This window comes from Pholcus phalangioides, unplaced genomic scaffold (assembly GCF_987345545.1).
Source record: "Pholcus phalangioides strain wild (caught in Gottingen) unplaced genomic scaffold, Ppha-v1.0 ptg000017l_1, whole genome shotgun sequence".
NCBI classification, from domain to species: Eukaryota; Metazoa; Arthropoda; class Arachnida; order Araneae; family Pholcidae; genus Pholcus; species Pholcus phalangioides.
The window spans coordinates 6321837-6346520 of NW_028301610.1; the positions used below are offsets into that span (position 1 = coordinate 6321837).

A 24684-nucleotide genomic window follows, 5' to 3' on the forward strand; every position below is an offset into this window, starting at 1 on the left:
CATTTTCCTTCCTTAGATCATATGTATGAATGCTGAACGGGACTGCGTTCAAGTACAAAAAAAACACTCGTAACAAAACAAAGGCTGTCCTCTGTAGTTCAATGGTTAGAACACTCGCCCGGGCAGTGAGAGATTGGTGGTTCGATTCCCCACAGAGGAATGCGAATTTTCTTTCTGAACTACATCTCGAGATCTCCGCTCTTGGTTATATATATATCCAGGCTTTCGTACTTCATACATAAGGTGCACGAAACATACTACTAGTTTCGACATCTCTGGCGTGAAATAGCAGTAAATGGCCTCTATGTGGCGATAGACCATTGGTTTCCAAAACTTTTTGTTCCATCATCCACTCTTCAAATTTTTTTCTTTTCTGATCACCCTCCGATTCAAGTTAGCCCATAGGATTCTATACTAAATCCAAAGCTTCTACCACCCCCTTGACCCTCCCATCATTCCAGGGGGCGATATTGCTAACTTTGGGAAACACTGCGATAGACCATGGTGCGGTCTGTAAAATTATTTAATGCGATGCTTCTCTCCTTGATAGTCATCTGCATATCTTGAAAAAGATAATGGCTCGGGAAAGTGTGTTTCCAGTATTTACTATATTATTAGATCATACACTTTTCCGAATTTTATCACAGATACACTGAGTTTTACGGGATGTAGTCCTGTATTTTTTGTGTTCAATTTCATTGGTTGACCTGAGTTTTGATAAAATGTCCCATTTCTTTCAATGAAGTATACTTGAAATCATTATCTTTTCACTGAAATTGAGGATAATTTCATAACTTGAATTTCAGGTTTTTTAACCGATCAGAAACAACGTTTCATCTATAGGTCATAAAAATCAGAGCCCTAATAATGATTTATTTATATACAGGGTGCATAGTAAGCAGGGGTTACTGGCGAACCGTTGATCCTAGACTTCTAATTAGAAAAAGTTTTCAAATAACTTGTAGTACTCAAATATGCCATCGTTGTTTTCAAGTTGTATAGTTATTAAAATAAAAAAAAAATAAACTTTTTATACAGTCCCCGTGTGCCCCAAAACCCAGTTTGAAGTTGTTGCCCTGTATCTCCTGACGCCAAAAAAAAAAAAAAAAAAAAATATCCACGTTCCTAAATGCAATATTTACTGAGATATGGAGGAAAGTTGGGAAAAAACCGTTTTACCCACGGTTAACGCTGGTTTTTTTTTTTCCGAATAAAGTTTCGTTTTTCGAATTCGAATACCTCAGTGAATATTGACGTGGAATTTTTTTGTTGGCATCAGGAGAGACAGGGCAAAACCATTCTAACTGGGTTTTGGGGCACACGGGACGGTATAAAAAGTTAAATTTTTTTTATTTTAATAACTATACAACAACTTGAAACAAGAATCACATATTTGAGTAGGCTACTGCATGTTATTTGGACACTTTTCCTAATTGGAAGTCTAGGATCAATGGTTCACCAGTAAAATGTCATACCCCCCTGCTTGCCATGCACCCTGTATATACATAACTTATGAAATTATGCAAATTATTTTTTAACTGGTTATTATTTATTTTATTAGTGTAACTATACATTTTTTTTAGAAATACATTCTCATTAACTGCAAATTTTCTCCGTGATTTTTTTGTAAGAAAGTTTGAATCTAAACGGAATTTAGATGTTCATTTCCTACAAAATGGTGGTTTTTATAGTATATTTTATTAGTTTTAACAACAATTGGCGGTTATTTTAGCTGTAATTGATACCGTACCGTATTTTTCCCGACAAATTATTGAGCGATCAATTCCTCAATTGAATTCTATGCAATAAATGGAAGAAAAATTCTGTCATTTTATCTAAAAATAATTCGTAAATCGGAATCTATTTTGTCGAAAAAGGAAGAGTTTCGTCATTGAACTAATATAATCGCGTAACATGTGATATTTAAATTGATTGCCTCGAAGAAATTGTTGCTGATATTTGAGGACACTGATCATGGTCTTGCCTGATAATAGCATTTCAAAAAAGATTTCCAGGGAGAGGCAATACAAATTCCTAATCAAGGTACGCTGAAAAAATTTGTCTCATAAATGAGTTTCGACATGCTGGACTTGGTTGGGGATCGTTATTACTTGGGAAATACGATTCTTTTTCACTTTCAGTGATCGTCATCCATCCAATTTTACCCCATTCTTTATTCGAATTCTCCACCAATTCAAGATATGCAATTACAGTTCGCGATTCCTCTCCATTCCTTCACGAATTTAATACATTCTTTATTCTGTGCATTTTTTTATTTTTATTCCCTCGTGGCTTTTTATTGTCATTTCCCATCATTTTAATGATGCCCAGTCCCATTTCTCTCCCATTCCAAGTAGATTTGTTCCCCCCTTATTTGAGTAATTTCCTTTTTTTTTGTCATTACAGTGTGATGTGTCCTACATCATTGAAGAATTCAAGAGGACAATTTCCACATTTCGAGAATTTGAAGGAAAGAAAGTAACCGTTTGTTTATTAAATAATGTAAATGTTCTCTTGCAATGAATGAATTTGAGCTTAAAATAAGGGTCGTATACAGAGTGATTTCTGAACTAGTGATGAAAAAACTAGTGTGATTAAAGCTCACAAAAACATTTTTTTTTGTCACAGAATGCATGGTTGCAAATGACGCGATTAGGTTCTATTCAAGTGCTATTATATTAGTTGACAGGAGTGCTATTTAGCCAAACAAGAACTGCCATAAATTCCTGATTAACAGCATTCACCAAAGTTTACCAAAGATCATTGTTTCACTTTACATGTTTAAATGCCAAGTTTTCCTTATCGAAAGTCGTATTTAAATAAGTTCGTCATGAGCAAAACCACTGTTGCTCATGATTATGCCAGGTTTTTAGGATTAATGTTGCATTAGAGGAACAATGCTAAGCAAAAATGCTATCTACCGGGTGAAAAAACACGCATCATAAATAAGACATCATGAATAAACAACTCTGAAGAATGTTGTAAATAAGGAATTTTTTTGTGATTCTTGCGTTGTGTTTTGAACAATAGCAATCTAATTCAATGCAGCATCACAATATTATCTATGTAAATAGATCGCTAGATTAGGCAGCTTCGATCCGAGGCATTCAAGAGTGTCCGATACTTGAGATACTCGATTCTCCATGTGTTATTTGCAAAGTATAGATAAACGCCTCAAGTCGACGGCCCAGTTCAAAAAGGCAACAACTCAGAAAATTGCATTTTTGACTTATGCACGCCATAACAACGGTGGGAAATGCGCCTATATACATATTTCAAAACAACAACACCTGCTCTAACTCTGCTTATACTTCCCTACAGTAATTAAATCTGTATGGAACTGAATGTGAATCAACTCAAAGTCAACCCTTACAACGCGGAATTCTCCAAACATAGACATGGGAGGAGATAGGGGGCCTCCGGCGCCATTGACGCTGAAAGGGGGGGGGGGCAGCGTCAATGGCGGAAGCGACTGATATAATTGACGAAGAATTAACAAAAACCACGACATGACCACAGAAAAAGATTGCTACCGCAGGGAGTCCCACATCGAGGGGTTAGTGCACCAACCTCTCGGTGAGTATAAAAAAAAGGTTGCCATTCGGAATCGGCAATAAATTTTAGGTCTCGGTTTAATTAGCCCTCGTGTGCAGAAAATAAACGTGGTGCGACAAAAATGATCAAATGACCATGAATTGACATCATCATCATCATCATGTCCCCCTCCGTCAGACTTTTTTCAAGTCCGCTTATGTATGAACATAGAATTTTGCGTTGCTGCTTTTTTGAACTAGGCCGTCGAATTAACACACCATTTAAGACCTATAACTGAATGTTCCGACGAAACCGAAACGGTTTCGAACCTATGATGGCATAACACCATATATACTAAAAAGAGTCGATATCTTAATTTTGTTGACCGAAAGGTAAGTCTATGGTAGTTTTTATTTTATGCCAGACTTTGTCAAGGGTTTCAAATATTTAACCGTGACCTATTCAAAAAAAGAAAAAATAACTTCTGTCTTCTAGTTTTCTTCTCTCATATACATTTTAAGTGGAATGAACACTTTTCCAATCACATTAGCAGGAGAAAACAGATGTAGAAATTTGATCAGTTAAAAATTATTATCTGTTACCTTCATCATCTTCGCTTTCAGAAGATTCAACCCAAACGCCCGGTAATAAAGCAGCTTCCCCGTAAGCATTGCAAAGAGGTGCAACGAGATGGTTGATGAAAGATTCTTGCAACTTTGCCAGTTGAGGATTCTTGCGATCCATAAATGGCGACACTTGTAGCCCCAGACCTGCTTCCTCGTCACCCTAAATTACACACGTAAGTTCAATAATCAGGGACAAATTACACATAAAAGTAAGTTTTCATATACAGGTAAATAACTCCAAGTATGATGTCACTCTCCGCTCCATACGAAGGTTTCAACAGCGGGCTGATGCAAAGATGAATTTAGCAAAGAAAGAAAATTCAATTGCCCTCACGGGGAATCGAACCCACGGCCTCTCACTTACCAGTGAAGCTAGAAAAAAGCGCGCTCATCCGGTAAATGAGAGGATGTGGGTTCAATTGCCAGCGCGAGCAGTTGAATTTTCTTTCTTTCCTGAATTCATCTTTGCATCAATCAGCTGTTGAAACCTTTAGGTAAATAAATATTATCTTGAAATTCCACTCTGCCAGAAATTTGCATCAAATAGAACAATAAGATCACCTGCTCATAGAATTCTTCAGCGATGCGATACGTCCATTGTACATGAATGTCGTGTCGTTTGCAGGGACCATTGATGTCGGCAAGTTTGATGCACATCTCCATTGCCAAGAGACGATCTGTTTCTGATGTCCAGTCTATTCCAGGAGCATCTTCTTCATTCACCTACAATAAAAAATCCGATGATCCCATGTTATATTTTTTCGAAAGAAGCATTTCAATCAGCCCATCTGGTACTCGACCTGGAACATGTAACCACATAAATAAGGGTAATTGTTGAGTTTGACCTAAGAAGTTCTATTCGCAGGTGCCATTGTGTTACTATACTTTCATCGTATAAGTTTTGAGACATAAGGCTCTTAAACTATGCTATCTTGTTTTCATTGTGGTGCAATGGATCCCGTCTGGCACCGAATTATGAGACCTGGTCGAATTAATGAGGAAACTCTCTCATTGGGTTTGTCTTTACAAAGATATATCCGGAGGGACTCTGTTTCAGGTTTAATTTTGCGATGATTCCACACCTACAGCCCTAAGCCACTCTGAGCCGAGCGAAAGGGTGTGGCTAACGAAAAACCTTAGCCACACCTCAAAAACAGGTTTTGAGAAGCGTAACGCCGCGGGTGTGTGGATCCAACTTTAAAATTCAGTCGTTACTGACTCATTTTTTATCGATTAAGATGATAGTCGAACTAGGTGCGAGATCGCGGACTACATCAGTTAACACTGAGAGCCCCATTCGGTTCGTGAGAGATAGGTTGATACTCATAGAGCGTTCACAATGTTACTCGTTTTCGACAAGATATGGGGGGTTGGGGCATGCGTGTTCAAACCATACGTATTCAACCCATAACCCGTGGATAAAATGTAACTCGCACCCATGTTGAGCACCCCTGATTACAGGGTGTCCTGTAAGTGCTAGCAAGGCCATTATCTCATCAATCGTCCATCGTAGAGGTATGATTCCAATTTAAAAAAATGCTCAACAGGAGTTCAAAAATTACCCTGTACCAGTTTTGAGAGTGAAAATACAGTGTGTAAAAAATGAAAAAAAAAATCTAAATTTTATACGGTCCCCGTGCTCTAACTTCCAGTTAGAAAGTTGTTGTCTCGCCTGATGCCAACGAAAAAAAAATTCCATGTTTCTAAGCGCAATATTCACAGATATATTCGAATTTGAAAAATGGAGGAAATTTGGGGAAGAACCGCGTTAAATGCGGAAAAATCGTTTTACCCGCAATTGACACTGTTCTTTCCCAAATATCCCCCGTTTCTCGAACTCGAATATCTCTGTGAATATTGCGCTTAGACACATGGAATTTTTTTTGTTGGCATCAGGCGAGACAGGGCAACAACTTCCGAACTGGAAGTTAGAGCACAGGGGGACAGTATAAAAATTTAGATTTTTTTTATTTCGTTACACACTGTATTTTCACTCTCTCAAAACTGGTACAGGGTAATTTTTGAACGCCTGTTGAGCATTTTTTAAATTGGAATCATACCTCTACGATGGACGATTGATGAGATAATGGCCTTGCTAGCACTTACACAAGACACCCTGTATATAGACTTACCATTATCAGTAAAAAGTATTTTATGAAAACATCAGCGATGCCACTTGACACAATTTGCAATAGAAACGATTTAATGAATTGATTCAACTTACTTTGGCATTAAACTCAGCGAGAATTTCGAAATGCCTCTTCAAGTCTGTGGCTAAGATGCATTCAATGACAAGAAATCGAAATCGCTTGAATTCAGCTTTATCCAAATGGCACAGCCAGTTATATTCTGGCTTAGATAGGAATAGATTCCACGCTGCCGCTGCGTGATGATTTTCCAATACCGATCTGTCATTATATAAGATAGCCTGCAAAATTAAAATCAAATTTAAAAAAATAACATTTAGCGATCGATTGAACGTTTCTTAATAAAAAAAAAATTCTAAATTGTAAATTTGAAGTAGAAAATAACTTTTTCCTGATGTCTTCAGGATCAGATTATTAATATATATTATCAAGCGATATATATATATAATACATATTTATTATAAAAAAAATTCTATTCCTCTAATAATATTTAAATCACCACAATGTATTCTTATTGATTAAATGTATTTAATTACGAGGCAAGAAAACCTTCAGGACCATTTTCGTTTTCATAGCACTTTTCATGATGAGAAAAAAACCTAACATTAATTAATGACTTATTAATTTCTTTTGAAACTCTCCGCAACCTTTTCACTAATTAATTAAGCGTTATGCGAAGAAACAGACTTTTTCTTGCTCGATGGTATTTGCGTTAGAATTCGCAAGGGATTGATGGGACACGTATAATGAGAAAAAACAACTAATAACCAACTACTGCATACGCAGCGAGTCTTTGAGGCTGATCAGTGTGTGTTATGATGCTCCGATTCAATCGTAAATGTGGCGATTTCACTCTCAACAACTATATTTACTACTTTATTACCGAGAAATATGATGATGATGATGGTAATAAAAGAGGTAAAAAATAGTCTCACGCGTCATACACAAAACGGGGTAGGTGGGATTCTGAATTCCGTTTCTAATCAGCGAATATTTACGTGTACACCGTCTGTAAAGGTTCAGGCAGGGCCGCAACTGAATCCTTGATCAGCCGGGGAAAGCTCGCATTTTGGCGCACTCTTGTAATATTGTAGGAGAGGCTAAAGACTCATCTGCTCTCCCCCCCCCCAGTTGCCCCCCCCCCGGGTTCAAGCAGCACCTCCTAGAGATAGAAGGCCTCCGCACGGATTACCAAGTTCATCTGCAACGTCGTTAAGACTACCTAGCAAGTTTGTCACATTCTCAACTACAGCATCCTATTTCGTTTCTTCTTATTTTGGCATAGAATCTCCCTGGCTGGCTCACAAATACCGCATGATGATTGGATATGGGGCATGGAAATCGCCAATTCTGAGCCCGATCAACGGTGTTCCGCACAACGGTGATACTGGCACGAGCAGGGAATTTTTTCCCCTGAATATTCTGAAGGAAAATGGACTACTTGCTAACATCACGAGCAGCGTGCGGAGACCTTTTATCTCTAAGAGGTGCTGGTTCAGGACTCATATTTTGAATGTCTTCTTCATTGTGCCATCTATTAATCATTGACGACATTACGTACTAGAGAAAGTTATCTAGGGCCAGGATTACACTATAAAGTTTAAGAAAAGTTCTTTTATAAAACTTGAAAAATGCAACCAATAAGCGTATAGGTTACATGCGAGCGAATGTAACCAATTGGATTATTGGTTGTTTTTTTTCCAAGTTTTGTAAAATATCTTTTATTAAACCTTTATAGTATAATCCCAGCCTAAAAGCCGGCCTGATATTTAAATTCTGTAGTAAGGTATTGCCATTTATTCCTCTTGAGATTTTTGTCCATACAAGAAGTATTCAGAGACACAAAAATTTCATCTAATTTCGTTTCCAAACTGAAAAATTTGGAAGGAAAAGTTGATAACCAGTATATTGTAACCTATGTATAGCAGCCTTATAATCTACGTTCATCCACTCTCTTTCCCAACCCCAAATTTTTTGTATGAAAGTTTCTTTCTCGATATTTGGCTCATGCCATGAGTTAAAAAAATCAGAGGAGAGTAAATATATAAAGGGTATATTTATACTTATATATCAGACAATGCAAATATGAGGAGACTTACATGACATTCTATAGTTATATAGTCACACGGATGCTTGATACATGGTGCAACAAATAAAATCACAAAAAATTTCTCTTTCTCTCTCTCCATTCTGTAAAATTTTTTACAGATGGTATGAAAATTTTTCTAATTTTCTGTTCTTGTTTCGCCAACGTCAACGTATAAATTGGTGGTGAGGCGCTCATCAGAAACAACACTAGTCTCTTTGTGATTCGTTAGTTATAATCAGACATTATTCTTGCTCGGGCAAAAGAAACGTCATTATTAGCTTAGTGACCGTATCAACTTCGCCTATGATGGAACTGTTTTGTTTGAGGATTTAAGGTCTTTCAAAAAAAGTGCATCAGCACTTAATCAAGTTTTCCGTTTACAATCAAAAGAACGGTATTAACCGAATGAATTATACGAAATACTTTTCTCGAGAAAACAATAAACAATTCAAAAGATTCCAAGGCGTTTCATTTCACTTCAGTTTTTTTTTCTCTGTTTGAAGCAATACGGCGTAAGTGGCATTTCGTAAGCTCGAGAAAGTGAGACAGCAAAAACAACAAGCATGGCTTAGAGAGTGAATTAATACTATTATTAATAATAGCACAAACAAACTGAAAATAACCTTGAACATTTTTTAGGTGTTCGGAAATAGGTATTGTCTCCACACACACACATGAAAACCCTTGCACGTGAAATGCGTGGTATACCTACATATCTTGAGAAGTGAGGTGGTGGAAAAAAGTTCAAGGACAACTTAAATGCCATAACTTAAAAACTTGTGCTTGTACATGCACGAAAATTTTAAAATGATAACTACAAGTGGACACTTTCCACTGAAAATAATTTTGATGGGTTCTGCACATTTTCAGAAAAAAAATTGTTTAAATTATAGTAAAAGTCAAAATCTGGAAAAAAAGTATAAGGACACGCCATATTTTCTGATGTCGACGGAAGCATTTGCATTTTCATCACGTTGGCCTAACAGTCGAGACTGTTTTGATCAGTCATGCCTGTGAAATCATCTTTTTTTTCTCAAACTGTGAAGATGCCAAAGACATATTTATTGACCTTTGAAGGGGAGGAAAGCTTGTTCTCAGAGAAAACGTGATGCTTGGTCATGAGATGGCGAGAAGAATTAAAAGGTTGAAGATTGTTGGTTACAGTTTCATAAATAGGCCTGCGAATTATGGACTGAAAGCTTGCACAAGAAGGCTTCTTTTTCTTACAATTTGTCGGAAAAAAATGATTGTTCATAGATTTCACGTGAAAAAATTTCTGTTATGAAATTCAGAAGAAATAAAACTTACATTTCACATGTCGAACTTTGCCTAATGTGATAAAAAAATCCAAACATATAGTATGCAAAACCGAGAAGTACAAGCTCCCTTTATAAAACTTATAAAACAGCACAGAGAAAAGTGATGTGAATTATCCAAACAGCATGTGTATCTTTCGGTGCCAAATGTAATGAGGATGCTTCCTTTGAAATGAGGAGCAATTTAGATGGACTCGATGGTTTTAAATATTACTGACCTATCCAATGAGAGACATATTTTGGAAATATTGACATATCAAGACAGTTTCGACGGAATTTCTATTTTCTGAGGTGCTTCTCATTTTTTTTAGAGTTTTTTTTTCAACAAAATGCACCTGCACATGTTTCAAAGTCTAAAAAGCGTTGATTTGGAGCCAAATCAGTGGAACACTTGAGTGGTCATCGAGAAGTCCTTTTCTTAATCCTGTATAGCACTTGTGCGGCATTTTGACTCACGAAACGTATAGAAATGGTACGCAGTGCTGAAACAAACACAATCTTATTGCTGTGATCAAACAAGCTTGGAAGACGATTACACAACTAGTTATTAATGGCTTATCTCCATCCATGACATCCCGAAAGATGAAGGTTATAAAGAGAAAAGGTGTTTCTTTTGATTGAAATAAAATTTTGCGCATAATTTTTAATTGCCGTTACACTTTTGCCCAGGTTTTGACCGTTACCATAGTTTTAAATTCTTTTTTCTTGAAGCAGCGCAGTACTAATCTAAATTATTTTCACTGGAACAAATTTAGTTCCAAGTGCAGTTATCACTCTAAAATTTTCATACATTTACAAGCACAGAGTTTTCAAGCTATGGACGCTTCTCAGTTGTCCTTAAACTTTTCTCCACCACCTTAGAAACTGGATAGTAAGATAGTAAGTATATTATGAATCATTAGCAAGTTCAGATAAGGATTGTATGAAAACCTCCCACCTCTATATGAGAAGCCTACCTCAGATGAGGTAGAAATTTCTGGTAAGGTGCTTATGTTGCACCTACCGCGATAGTAATTATCAGAATTCCAGTTACCCACAATTATTGTAGCTACATTTTTTTGAGAATAACGCTCCAAATGCTGTGAACGAAATTGCTGTAGAATATCACGCTGGAATTGTGGACGAGACTACCATTTGATATTTGGTTCCAACAAGGAACCTGCAAACTTTTACAGAACGTTTGATTTCTATCTCATATGTTTGACTCGGTCATTCTAATCTAGATTTAACGGTTTCGAGCAACGTACTCCTTTAATTATTATCTGAAATAGTGTTCACACATCGTTTCAAGACAATTGACAAACTGAAGTCTGCCATCAGGTCCGGAAAACGTGCTATTTCGAGGGAGCATGGAAGTCTTTCCGCATCGCTGTATGTCCGAGCAGAAGGACATTCAAAGGACATTAATACCAAGGTGCTCCTATGTCTTTCACTACTCATATTATGCATTGTACTAATTGCCTATGAATGTACTTTTATTCCATAACCATATGAAGCTACTATAATCATTCTCGGCTATAAACGACCTTCATTATATAATTCTCCGCTAAGACAAAGAGACGCTGTAACTTATAGAGTTATGCCGTTTTGAGAATTTCACAAACATCATAATGATGTTCATAAAAATCAGAAAATGAATATCTTTCACCGCACAATCAAGATCCTCAAGGGATTTGAACACATCCAGATCTTAGCAAAACGAAAATAAACTTTAAGAAAAGGAAATGGAACGAGTCTACAGTTACCAATTAGCGAGAATAGACTAATGGATAAAGAAACGGTTCAAAAGACGATGTAGAAGAAAAAATTCTTATTGAGCTCCAATTAAAATCTTTTCTTGGATTCGTTGCCGAAAAAAATATAAAAAAAAAACAGAAACTTAATTTTCTGCCGATTATCCGTTGAAAAATGAAAAAAAAATTGCTGGTTTCGTCTTGTTGTAATGATCCCGGTTGAGAATGATTTTTATACTTTAACTGCTGTTGAGAGAGAGAAAAATACCGGCACGATATTCGGAACCAAAAAACTCCATGCAATGACATCCAATTTATAGATGCTGTTTCGACAAAGCTAGTTTTATTTTATGAACGAATTCCTCAGAAAATATTTTAAGATCATCATTCACGCTGCTATTATTCAATATACCTTTTTCTTAGTAAAAATATATAAGTCAGAAAACCATCATTTCACTTTTTTGATATTGCTGTTATGCAAAGTATTTTGGTAAATTTTATTATAAACTGAAAAGTTACATTCGATTGGAATAAAAATACTATTCGGAAATATCAACTCCATTTCAGCGAAAGAAACTTCCCTTCGATTCGCATATTACCCGCAAGCATTCAATTTCTCAATTCCGATTCGGAAGATGCATTGTAGAACCATTCTCACAATTTTATACAGATAACAAATAACCTGACATATACAGATAGTTTTCCCCAGTAAGATATTCTGACGTAATTTAATTTTTCTTCTATATCTTCGGGGTTAAAAAGGTTTTGAACCTCCCCAAAGGTGATAGACAGGGCTCTTGTGAGTGATCAGAAAAGGAAAAAAATACGGAACATTCACAGGTGAAAAGGTGTGTTCTATTATGAATTGAAATAAAAATCTTATAGTTAAATTTTATGGAACAAAAAAATGCTAGGAGTTTTGATGGAAGTTATTAAACCGATACGAAGTTCAAATAAATATGAATAATTATCAGCAAAAGGAGTGGCACTTTCATAAAATGATAATTGGGGGGGGGAATATATAAATATTAAAATTTTATTTAGACTTGCCCAACAAAATACCAATTAGTAAAATTTGCGTCTCTCTTTATTGTACTGAAAAAAAAAATTACTCTGTAGAATTTGATCACCGAAATATCGGTGATTAAAATTCTTGATTTTTGCCACATTTGTGTCTTTTCAGAGTTTCGAAAATTTTTTAATACATTTGTGCAGGTAAAAAGTTGGGAAGATCAAGAATTTCCAACACCTATTTCTCGGTGATTTTTTTATTAAAATGTCACGGGATAATTCGTCTTGAGATAATAAGGAGAAGCTCAAATTTTACTAATTGCATTTTATTAATCTAATTTCATATCCAATGCAACTGGCTGAAGAGATTGCAAAAACGTCTTGATATCTTCTTGAATATCGATAAATAATAAAGTTGATGAGATTTAAAAAAAAAAAAAAATGCTTTCACAGAAAAGATTATAACGCTCTGTTAATATTTTTCTACTAAAAGAAGCAATCTCAATGGAAACTAAATTACCATTTTAAAAATTGTTACTAATTACTGTATATTGAGCAGGGACCTGGAAAAAATTGTGCCGAATTACAATATCACAGGTTAATTTCAAGATGAGTTATATTCACTAAGAACTATCAAATATGAATTCAGAGATAACATCTGAGGTTGTACTATCTCATTCGAAACTCGGACACCATTAGAATTAATGAACGTTAAGCTGCAAATATGAGAAATTATACCTATGAGGAATTAAACGGGGCAGCAATGAAATTGCGTCCGACATGAAAATATACAATTCGAAATGGGTTTGACTTGCTGAACACGAATATCAACATGAAAAAGTTTTATTGGCTCTCGTTTTGGAGATATTACCATGTTAATTGTTAGAAAAGGTTTTTTTGCGAGCGGTGCCACTGGACAACAATGAAATGGTGTCGGACATGAAAACACACAATTCCGAATGATTTTGACTTCCCTGCTGAACCCGAATATCACCATGGAACATTTTTATTGGCTCTTGTTTTCGAGATACAGGGTGGTTATAAATAAACTGACACTACTCAGACGTATGTAGTGCCCATTCTGATGGAGGTATTTTCATGAAACTTGGCACAGGGTGATTCAGAAAAGATGGGGAAATCTTCAAGTGGTGATAGTACACATCAATACAAACAATTGTCATCGAAGAATGCATGGTTTAACATGAAACGCAAACGCGCTAGCACGTTTCGAAACGGCCGCTCCGCAAAAGTTAAAACGGCATTCCTGTTGAAATTTATCGGGAGAAAAAGAACACCACGCATATGCAAATGTAACCTGGGGAAGAAGAAGAAACCGTATGCAAATATGCGTTAATTTTCAACCAACAGGGGTAAAAGTGGCGCTTTCTATTGCAGTTATATTTTCTCCATGGCTCAAATAACGTATATGTAACTGCAAAATCCCGAAATTGGCCAGTTCAAGAAGTGGCCGGCCAGATAGTGAATTAACCAATTTCGTTGTAAATTGCCCCGGCCAGTGTTCGAAATTCGGACATTGAACAGCCAGTTCGTGAAATGACCGGAGCTCCCTGGCCAAAGTCAGATAACAAAAGATATGATTCAAAATCATCGTCAAGTTGGCGTATGTTTTTATAATAATTATGTCCACGTAAGGAATCAGTCATTCAAGTATTACTTTAGCGTCGATGGGGCGGGGGGGGGGGTTCGGATTTGCTGACTTTTGATGAAAAGGGGGAGTGGAGGGATTGAATGATGTTTACGTCATCAACCATCCTTTATAAAAATATGAAATTTTCTTAATGACATCTTTACTGGGAATGCCAAAGACAAGAAAAACCTTTCCCTAGTTTGTGTGCACCTGAACTAATATTCCCCTCTATTGATAAATCCTCTATCAACGACAGCTTTAGTTTTGTATACAATGTAGATGGTGTTGCCCCCATAGCAATCTTTCTCTATTAAACCTCCACAGACCACGACCCCCCACCCCCACGTGCTCTCACTTATCGAGGAAGGGCTCGGCTAAACTGTTTCGTGTCCACTCAGTGCCTCACGTGCATTGTCCTTGAGTGATTTGCTGGACTCCCGCACATAAGGGGATACTTGGTCTTCGAACGAGAGGATGTAGTGATCGGGGGAATGGTCTACTTCCACCCTGCCCCCTCATGCTAATGATACATTTTTTGTGAATCCCATCTGTACCGTCTACGCTCCTGTACGATGTGGATGAGGCAAGAAATTGCGATGCTTTATGGGACAAGAAACTAGTGAAAACACTTTTCTTGTATGATGGGAAGCTGTAACTCCAACTGGTTTGTGCATGAGTGGGAAAAAAAGCAAACGACGTTTGGTGTATTTATTTACTATTCTCCTGAAATATTTAATCATGCATGATGTGTGCTCCCACCTTGTACCTCGGAATAGGTATTGGTAATCATTGGCTAGCCAAGAGACCAGACACAATAATGCCATTAATCACATCGATAGCGAAATATGGAGGAATTACTTCAAATTACACAAATGACTGTTTTTATGCAACCATCTTGCCATTGACTGATCAACATCTCCGGAATTTAGAGAAACCATTATGAGACAACAGCTCCCTCTCTTAATGGTCGGAACTTCGCACCAACTAGCAACGGCAGTCCATATACCACTCCTTTAATTAATGCATAAATTAAACTAGTTAATAAATTTAAAACACAATCTAAAAAAAGAAATCATGTGAAAAATAATCCCCGCGCATGCATAGCAAAGTTCACTCAGCAGTCTCAGACGGTGTTGGTCAGACTTCCTATGCATATTCTTGAAGATCAATCTAATCAGAGACCGTACACAGGGTCGACCTTTGGAGAGGCCGAAAAGGCTTAGGGGTGGGTCGCAATGAATTTCTTGAAAATAAATTTTGAGTTCTTAACCTTCAAATAGCATTCAAATTAACAGAAATTGACTATAATAATATATAAAGGTATTTTCTTCCGATATGTTTTAATTAAAAAAAATACTAATTTTTCGATCGTCGGGGGTGGGAGGCACAGGGCTCGTGCTCCTCCCCCTGCGTACGTCTCTGATCCCAATATGCGTTAGGACGAGGGGACAGTGCTGAAGAAAGTTTGCTGATGGGGGGGGGGGGTCAAAGTTTTGCTGACTTTTGCTGACGGGGGAAAGGGGGGGGAGTCAGAGAAATAACTAAAAATCTGCTAACGTAATAGTTTAATGGCCCCTTAGTTATGACAACCCACGAAACTGCAGTCGCGATGCGGTAATCATTTTTTCTCTACAAAATTTGGCAGAAAAACGAATAGCCTATGTGATTATTTTTATAGTTTTACCTCTCAAATTTCACTTTTGTTTCTCTCGTCACATGGAGTTAATCCAATACAGCTGCTATATATAGCTAAGTATCACACGTTGGCGATGAAAAAAATGGATTTGGAGCCTACCGGACCGTATTACATCACCACATCGAACTATGGCCAGGGATATCCGGCCGCATCACGAATTGGCCGGCCAAATCTAGAATCATTGCTGAAAATCGGACTTCGGCTGAAACTGTCGGCCACTTCACGAATTGGGCACACTTCGGGCTTTGGCAGTAACATATACATATACCAAATTTCAATGAAATACGTTTACCACAACGGGCGCTACACAAAGCCGCTTGAAAGTTAAGCGGCAGTTTAAGTTTTACTTTTAACGGAGCTTTGGCGCTACATAGGTCGGAGTAATGTTAGTATAATTAAGCTGAATAGTGTTAACTGAATTATACTGACACTACTCCCACCTATGTAGTGCCCGTTGTGGTGGACGGACGTGTTTTATTGAAACTTGGTGTATACGTTATTTGGACCATGGGAAAAAAATAACTGCGTTAAAAAAGAGTCACTATTTTTTTTATTGAATCTTCCCCCGCCCCCATGGTCTACATATCCTATATACCAAGTTTCATCAAAATACCTCCATCAGAATGAGCGCAGTCTGAGTAGTGTCAGTTTATTTATAACCACCCTGTATTACACTATTAACAGTTAAAAAGTGCTTTACGAGCGTTATTGTGTAGTCGTAAAGAGTGGTAAGGACCATAAAATAACGTTAGCAGGAAAAATGGTCAATCTCGATGCTGGCATGAATAATTGTAAAAGGTGCACATGTACTGTACATAAGCATGTCCAGAAGCTCAATACGAAACGAAGTACGCGTCAGATGCCGATAAATGAACTATTTGTTCTGTAATACATATGTGTTTCAATGTGATTATGTTGTGTTTCCATGCATTTGTGTTGTGTTTTTATGTACATTAATGTTGTGCCTCCATATGTCAGAGAAGTTTCTATATATTTGTGTTGTGTTTTTATGTATATTTATTTATTTTTCAAAAACGTTATGTTGTGATTCAATGTATTGTATTATGTTGTTATATATGTGTTACAGTAAATGTGATAAATCCGGTTATTATGCATAATCACCGATTTATCACATTTAATATAAAATATGTATTAAACGTTCAATTTCAGAGAAAACCGTAGCTAAATTCAACCGTTTTATTTTTAAATTCGTGTTCAGCACACCCAGTTACATAGAAATTGACTGTTTTTATTCAGGACGCAGAAACATGGTCAAAATTTGTTGTCTAGTGTTATTAAAAAACATAGTTCTAAATGGTTGACGCTGAACGTAAGTTTTAGATTATGTTCTCGCACGAATGCATTCGAGAATGGATGTTTAGATATGGCTTTTGGATACTTGTCATATAACTGCAAAGTCGGTTTTCATTAGACGTTCGGAGTGGGAATACATTTGCGAGAGAGAGAATCCATCCTAAAAGAGGTAAGGTAAACAAAAAGCTCTTACTTGAGGTGCATAAGTAGAAACAAGGAAAGCATTTGTTCTTCCAGGATGGTCATAATCGTGCATCGCTGCTGCTGCGTAAAGCGCCATCAGTTCTAAAGCTGGGAAATTCGCTCCCATTACTCCGTAAGTTACTTCAGCTGCAAAACTCGGCCGATGCACCAGACGTCCATGTTCACTTGCCGTTCCTTCTAAGTAAATACATAAAAGTGAAACGAAAACCGTAGACTTAAGTTATATTAAAAGCCATTCAAATTAAAATCTAGAATTGAATCCGAATCCAGAAGCGTATGCATCGGCTGTTTGAAGCGTTCCTTAAAAGTTGACAACAGTTCCTAATTAATCCCTAGACCAGTATTTCTCAAAGAGTGCGTAGTGGCTCCTAAGAGCGTTGCCAGATTTTGTTAGGGGCGTCGCGGCGAGATGTAGATATTGATTTGCGTGCTTATTTATGCTTTAAAGTGGTTCTTACATAATTGAAAGTATGTACTAAACCATACAAGCTCAACCCCGTCATCTGATGCGGCCCGCGACCTCAAACCTAATTTTATAAAAATGAACTCGCATTCCCCAGATCACTTAAGTGGTCTGCGACATGTTTTCAAACCCATGAAGTGAACTGCACTCTCTTAAAGGTTGAGCACCCTTATACTAAACTATCTTGGAGAGCAGCAGATGTACTATGAATTGAGAAAGGGATTCGCGGGGTACAATAGTTTGAGACCCAATGCCTTACACCAGCGTTTCTCAACCTTTCTGAACCCAAGGACCAGTGAAATGTCTGAAACAATTTTACGGTTCACTTGCGTCCCGTATTACGGGAAATTCCTGTAACTTTGGTTGTTCCAATTTTTTTTATACATTTGTCTCGTTTTTTCAACGATGCTTCTATTTTATTTTTGACAATAACACTACAAGTACAATCTGATACAAAAGACAAAAACAGAAAAAATACTGGTACAAAAAGACAACTGGTACAAAAAAAAAACAAAAAAAAACACACATGAATACATACATTAGGAACATTTACTTCTGTGACCCCAAGGGACTAAGGTGTCCTTCCAGCAAGTCTATCCAAGTCCTCCGACCATGAGATGAATTTTCGCTGCGTCATGTCACGTCACGTCGGATGATTTTATTCAATTTTTTTTTGGTAAAACGATTATACATCGAGAAAAGTTCATCAGTGACTGAGCTTTCACGATTGGCATGTCCTTCTAGGCTAAAATAGAATCGTTTGACGTGACATGACGTGCCGTAGCCAAATCTCATCTCGTGGTAGGAGGACTATCAATCATCTGTACGAAATCATCTTACATGATTTCTTCATAATTTATATCTTTTGCAAATGCGTAAATATTGAAATTTGAGCTCGTATTGCTCATATTCCTACGGTTCATTGTATGAAAAAGATTTAGTATTTTGGGAGCAATGTAACAGAAAACTCTTTTTAAATAATGCTTTATTGACTCGTGTGGCACTTGATATATATTCCTATATCGAGTAGATGTTCTATTGTTTTTCATGGTGAGCCTTATGGTTAGTGTGTGGCATTCTGTTATATTGTTGTTAGAGTTAGTACTTGTTATTAGTGATGTAATTTTATTATAAGTGCTATTTAATCCTTGTATATTTGTGTTATATGCACCACCCCAGACACAAATTTATCAATTTATCAATTGTGTTTTTGAGTTTATATAAGATTGCTGCATTCATCCGAATTTTTTTACTATTTTTTCACACTGCAGATTCCATTTAAGATCATCCTGTATTATAATTCCTAAATAGTTATATAGTTATAAACGTTTTCAATTTCTTGACAATTGCATAGGAAGCTAAATTGGCACAAGCAGTGATTGTGTATCTTTATGTGTATATATCAATTTCATGGTTAATAGTTTTAGTTTTTAAACAAATATATTTTGTATTTTTCGAGTATTCAGTTTTAATTTGTTATTATTTAGCCATATATTTATCTAAAATATGTCCTCTTAAACTTTTTCTTTTAGACTTGTCATTTCCTAATCTTCAACATAAAGGATAGTGTCATCTGCGGATGATATTAATTTACCATTTAAACTCATTTTACATAAATCATTGATATAAACAAGAAATAATGATGGCCCTAAGACCGATCCTTGCAGGACTCCTTTCATTACCTTTTGGAATGTGCTGATTTCACCATTTATTATAACAGCTTGTTGCCTATCATAATAGTATGTTTTAAACCAGTTTTGAACATTTCCTCTTATGCCTGCTGGAAAGAGTTTTTTTGTTAGAATATCCAAATCAACATAATCGAATGCACGTTTTAAATCTAAGAAAACTGTAATGGAATATTTTTTTGTTATTAAATCCATTGTTTACATGATTACTTAATTCAACAATAGCCATTTCAGTGTTTTTGTTTTTTTTGAAAGCCACATTGGTTAGGTGCAAAAACATTTTTGTCATTTAAAAAGCTGATTAGTTGCTTTTTAATACATTTCTCTATAATTTTTGAAAAAACTGGGAGAATTGATATTGGTCTATAGTTCACTAAATTATTAATATTTCCTGTTTTATATAAATCGGGTTTACAATAGAATATTTTAATTCATTGTAAAACATCCATTTGTTCAACGATGCATCAACTATATTTTTTAATATATCAAAATGATGGTAGAAAATGATTTTAATCATTTTTGGGGTTAATTTTTCATATCCACTTGCTTTATTATCTTTTAATTCTCTTATTACTCCCTTTAATATTTCATTAGAGGTCTCTGAACAAAACATAGAGTTACTGAATTTGAATTTATAACTTTTACTAAAGTCGTGAATACAAAGCGTTTTCATATAATACAGTATATAAATTATATTATGATAATTACGCCAAAAAATATAGACATTCATTTCACATATTTGTCAGGTTCAACGTTTTTTCCGCAGTTTTTCAGCAATTTTAATAAAAATTAGTGATTGTGCCTACTTCTAGCAACATTTTTACGACAACTGTTATGTCCCATACATTACTCTATTTAAGATTCTAGTTTACCGTATTTTTTTCAATGAAATATTGCCATCTGAATATCTTTTTCTTGAAATACACATTTGTTTACTCTCTGCCCTTTATTTACCCACCCTTCAGAGATTTTAGAAGTAATTATAAAATTGCATTTAATTCAATAAATTGCATTTTCCGGCAAAATTTAGTGATATCCCATATTTACGATCGCAAGTGCTCGATGATGTATAGTGAAACTAAGTATGCACGTGTATTTTTAATTGAATCCATATTTTTCATTTAGTGAGAATTAAATTATCAAGGCTTCCTGCGAACCACTCGTACCATCGTCACGGGCCACCTCAGGTTCGCGGACCACAGGTTGAGAAACGCTGCCCTATATCGACGGGTTCAAGTTGACAAAAGTTAAATAAGTTAAAATAATAAAAGTTAAAAGTTAAAATAAGACAAAATTGGACGACGTTGATGTACCAGCGATATATTTCCGAAACTGGTATATTTGTTAACATTTAGGAAATAAGGGTTATAAAAAAGAGGTTTCCTCTCGTTATCAACCACTTATCCACCATCCCCTTTCCCTCTGAAATTATTTTTTAATTCTCAGACAGTGTATCCTCTCCCTCTGTCTTCTCACGATTTTTACTTCAGGAAAATGATTTACATATCGCTAACGCTAAAGGAGAGAGTGAGGGGACAAAGAAAAAAAATAACGATGAGTATAAATTAAAAATGCTTGTAAAAATATTATTATTTAATAATAAACATTATGAAAAATTAACGAAAAGCAAATCGAATTCAGTTCATAAGCTTAAAAAAAAATTGGAGTAGGCTATGTCATGGACACCAAGTTTTGACATGAATACGTTCTGTGTCTAACTTTTCGTGGTAGGTACTGACATTATGAAATTGGTCGAAAATCATCGGATTTTTTCTTTGGAATAGTTAACACATGATACCAATATTGTCTATTTGCATTGCGAACTTCTCGATATATAGCGTAAAAGAATTTCGTTACGAATACTGGCCGCGTGCCTGGTGCCCAGACCGGAAGACGTATTAAAATTCGTAGGGTATTATCGAATTTGTCTTTGAAATATCTAACAGGCGACACCATTGTCTTTTATTTGCGGTGCGAACATCCCCAGATATAGCGAAAGCAATTTCGTTACGAAAGTGGGCCACGAGGCTGATGGCCAGGCCGAAAGAGGTATTAGAACCAGAGTGGTAGCACTGAATTTGCCTTAACGAGATCTACCCGTACACAACAAAAACATTGGTATATTCTGAATACTTCGTGAGATGAGTATTTAAATTATTTCGTTACGCAACGTTTTTGGAATGCACCAAGTATCGTCAGATGATTTAAAAGACATTCACGTCAAAAAAAAACAACGAATCAAACGTCGTGTAAATTATTTGGTTGGTCATTTTAGTTCTAATTGAAGACGGAATAACAAAACAAAACCAATCTTTTTGAAACAGTTAGTTCAAAACAAATTATCTCCAACCTGGTACTTTAAAGTAGCGTCAGGATATAAAGAGTTGAACAATTTTTTCAAGCTACTCTAGGACGAGATATCTCGTCCTAATAGGTGAAGTGGTTAAATTTCCTTTATTTAAAAGCTGTCTACAGCCACTATTCACCACCGGAAGGCGTTTCCTTATGCAAGAAAGTTATAAACATCCATTTGTTCGCGATGACATGTTCCGTTTGCTGACCATATCCTAGCAGCGTCGTATTTAAACATCTTCAACAAGACTATTTTTATTATTATTATTTCTTAAGAAATAATTATGACGTTGATTTTAAAAGAAAATGCTCTAACTGGTGATACTATTCTACTAAAACAGTGATTCCACGTCAGAACGTCAATGAACCTTGTAACAGCAATGTGTGTCCACATCGTGAAATACGCGATGGTGCTCTGGCTCTACATAGCCATTACATTGGAAAGTTGCTCAAAAGACATTTTTTCAGATGAAAGCGTCAACAACTGCCACTTTCGTAATTTTCGGCACCATCAGATCTTAACCCACGTGATTCTTGGCTGCAGGGCATTCTAGAAGACCTGTTTTTTAAGACAATTTCTCATAATTTGTGTGATAATAGGTCCTCTAGTGGTAAATATTGCAACTAATTTATTTTTAAGAAGTTACCAACGAATAAGGCACACGAAAAATACTTTGTTTTGTAAATACGTTTTGTAACTTCTTAATATTCTTGGGTAAAGTTGATCTACTCTTACATAATTTATTTTTATTTATATATAGAATCATTTTTCATCCGTTCACTAAGACGTTCCCGAAGTTTCACTGATTTCTGATAAATACTCACGGCTGGAGATGACTTAGAACAACGCTTCTCAACCTATGGTCCGCGATGATGGCATAGGTGGTCCGCAGGAAGACTTGATAAAATTATTCACTCATTGTAATTGATATTAGTAATATCCATATGGGTTCAAATAAAATTATATCTTCACACTTAGGTTCACTATACATCATTGAGGAGAATGCAGGAAATTGCGATCTTAAACACGGGATATCACTAAGTTTTGCCAAAAATGTATTTAAAGCAACAAATTGCTTTAAATGCCTTTGGCTAATTACTGCTAAAACTGCTGAAGGGTATAGAAATAAAGTGCTGTTACAAATCACAGTTAACAAAAATGTAAATCCAATATTAGTACTTCACGAAAAAATATTCAAATGATCTGATGATCATTGAGAAGAATACGGTAAGCTCGGATCTTAAATAATAATCCGTAAAATATATAGGACATCGCCAATTGTCATCAAAAAACATTGCCAAAATTAGGCACAATCACCGATCGTAATTGAAATTGCGGAAAAAAACGTTAAACCTGAAAAATATGTGAGATGAATATTTGTCATTTTTTCCGCACACAGTTATCGTAATGTAATTTATATTATAAAAGTGCTGTGTGTGTGTGTATTATGTAATTATTCAAATAAGTATCGTTGAAAAAACTGGACAAATAAGATAATAAAAGAATCGGAACAAAAATTACATTGTCCCATAATACGGGACACAAGTGGTCCGTCAAAAATGTTCAGACATTTTACTGATCCTTGTTTTCATAAAGGTTGATAAACACTAGCTTAGATAGCAAAGCCATTTCAATTATAGAGATCCAATATTTCGTTAGTTTTTTGAGTTCAATTTCAGTTAGTGCTAAATAACTGTGGGGTGCAGCAAATGAGCGAAATAAAAACTGTATTCGATTTATCTCGTATGAAACACACACACAAAAAAAAGTTCAAGACTCAATCAATATACATGGTGTATAGGGCATATGGTATTTTACTAGAGCGAACCGTTGATCGTAGAGACACGCTTCCAATTAGAAAAAGTTTTCAAATAACGTGTAGTACTCAGATATGTCATTTATATTTCCATGGGTTGTAAAGTTATTAAAATAAAAATGTTAACTTTTTATACGGACACCCTGTGCTCAAGAACTCAATTGCAAAGTCGTTGCTCTGTCCTCTCCTGATGCCAACAAAAAAAAAATATATTCATGTTTTTAAGTGCAATATTCACTGAGATATTTGAATTCAAAACTTTGAGGAAAGTTGGGAAAAACAGCGTTAAATGTGGGTAAAACGGTTTAACCGTCAATCTCTAGTGATACATTCTTTCATATAAAATCAAAATGATTGACTAAATTTTAATGGATTTTCCATGAATTTCACGAAAATTTGTCTTTACAAATACACAAATTTCCTTACATTGATGGTCATATAATAATCATATGAATATATTAAAAAAACGTTTGAGGGGCAGTGTGTGTTCAACACGTCTCCAAATTTTAAACATGAAAATGTCATTTTGACCTCGTTAAGCCGGATCGACACGCGCTGTGTTACGCGATTCTGAGCTGCGCAAAACTGGTTTTATGAGGATGGCTACGCAAACTCGACCGTTAATTGCTCTTATTGGGTTTTTGTATCTTTGATATAGTTTGGATATATCCTTTTTCAGCCACTTTGTTGGGCATTTTGCCTGTTGTGGCCTTTGCACTTGTATTTGTGACATTTGTATTACTAAAGCTCGCGCTGGAGGGGGGGGGCGATGCCAAGCCACATCTCAAAACCAGTTTATGCACGGGTTAAAGCTGTATAGCGCTGCAGGTGTGGGGTGTGGATTCAGTTTTACAGTACAAAACTGCAGCTGGGGTAACCAAACCTGAAGATCTATGCCCATGGAGTACATTGTTAAAGTTTTGTAAACGAGATATATCTGCGCAAATTGGCCTCTATTTGTACCACGCAACCCGTACTTTTACCGTAAGCGGCGAACTATAAAATATCGAAAAAATTGTTCAACAACTACACACCTCCCGCATAAA

General features: G+C 35.9%; 1 protein-coding gene across 5 annotated transcripts in view; it reads right to left on the reverse strand.

Moving 5' to 3' along the window:
• The window catches only part of LOC149072163 (cGMP-inhibited 3',5'-cyclic phosphodiesterase 3A-like), a 360046-nt gene that overhangs the window by 9292 nt on the left and 326070 nt on the right, over window positions 1-24684 (reverse strand). For 4 of the 5 annotated variants that reach the window (XM_089246824.1, XM_089246827.1, XM_089246823.1 and 1 more), the window contains exons 9-12: window positions 17308-17495; window positions 6385-6588; window positions 4722-4883; window positions 4137-4320 (exon numbers count right to left, since the gene is read on the reverse strand). In XM_089246824.1, the coding sequence (XP_089102950.1) occupies window positions 4137-4320; window positions 4722-4883; window positions 6385-6588; window positions 17308-17495 (738 nt within the window). The remainder of the gene's footprint in view (window positions 1-4136; window positions 4321-4721; window positions 4884-6384; window positions 6589-17307; window positions 17496-24684) is intronic. The other variant, XM_089246826.1, reaches the window with a different exon arrangement.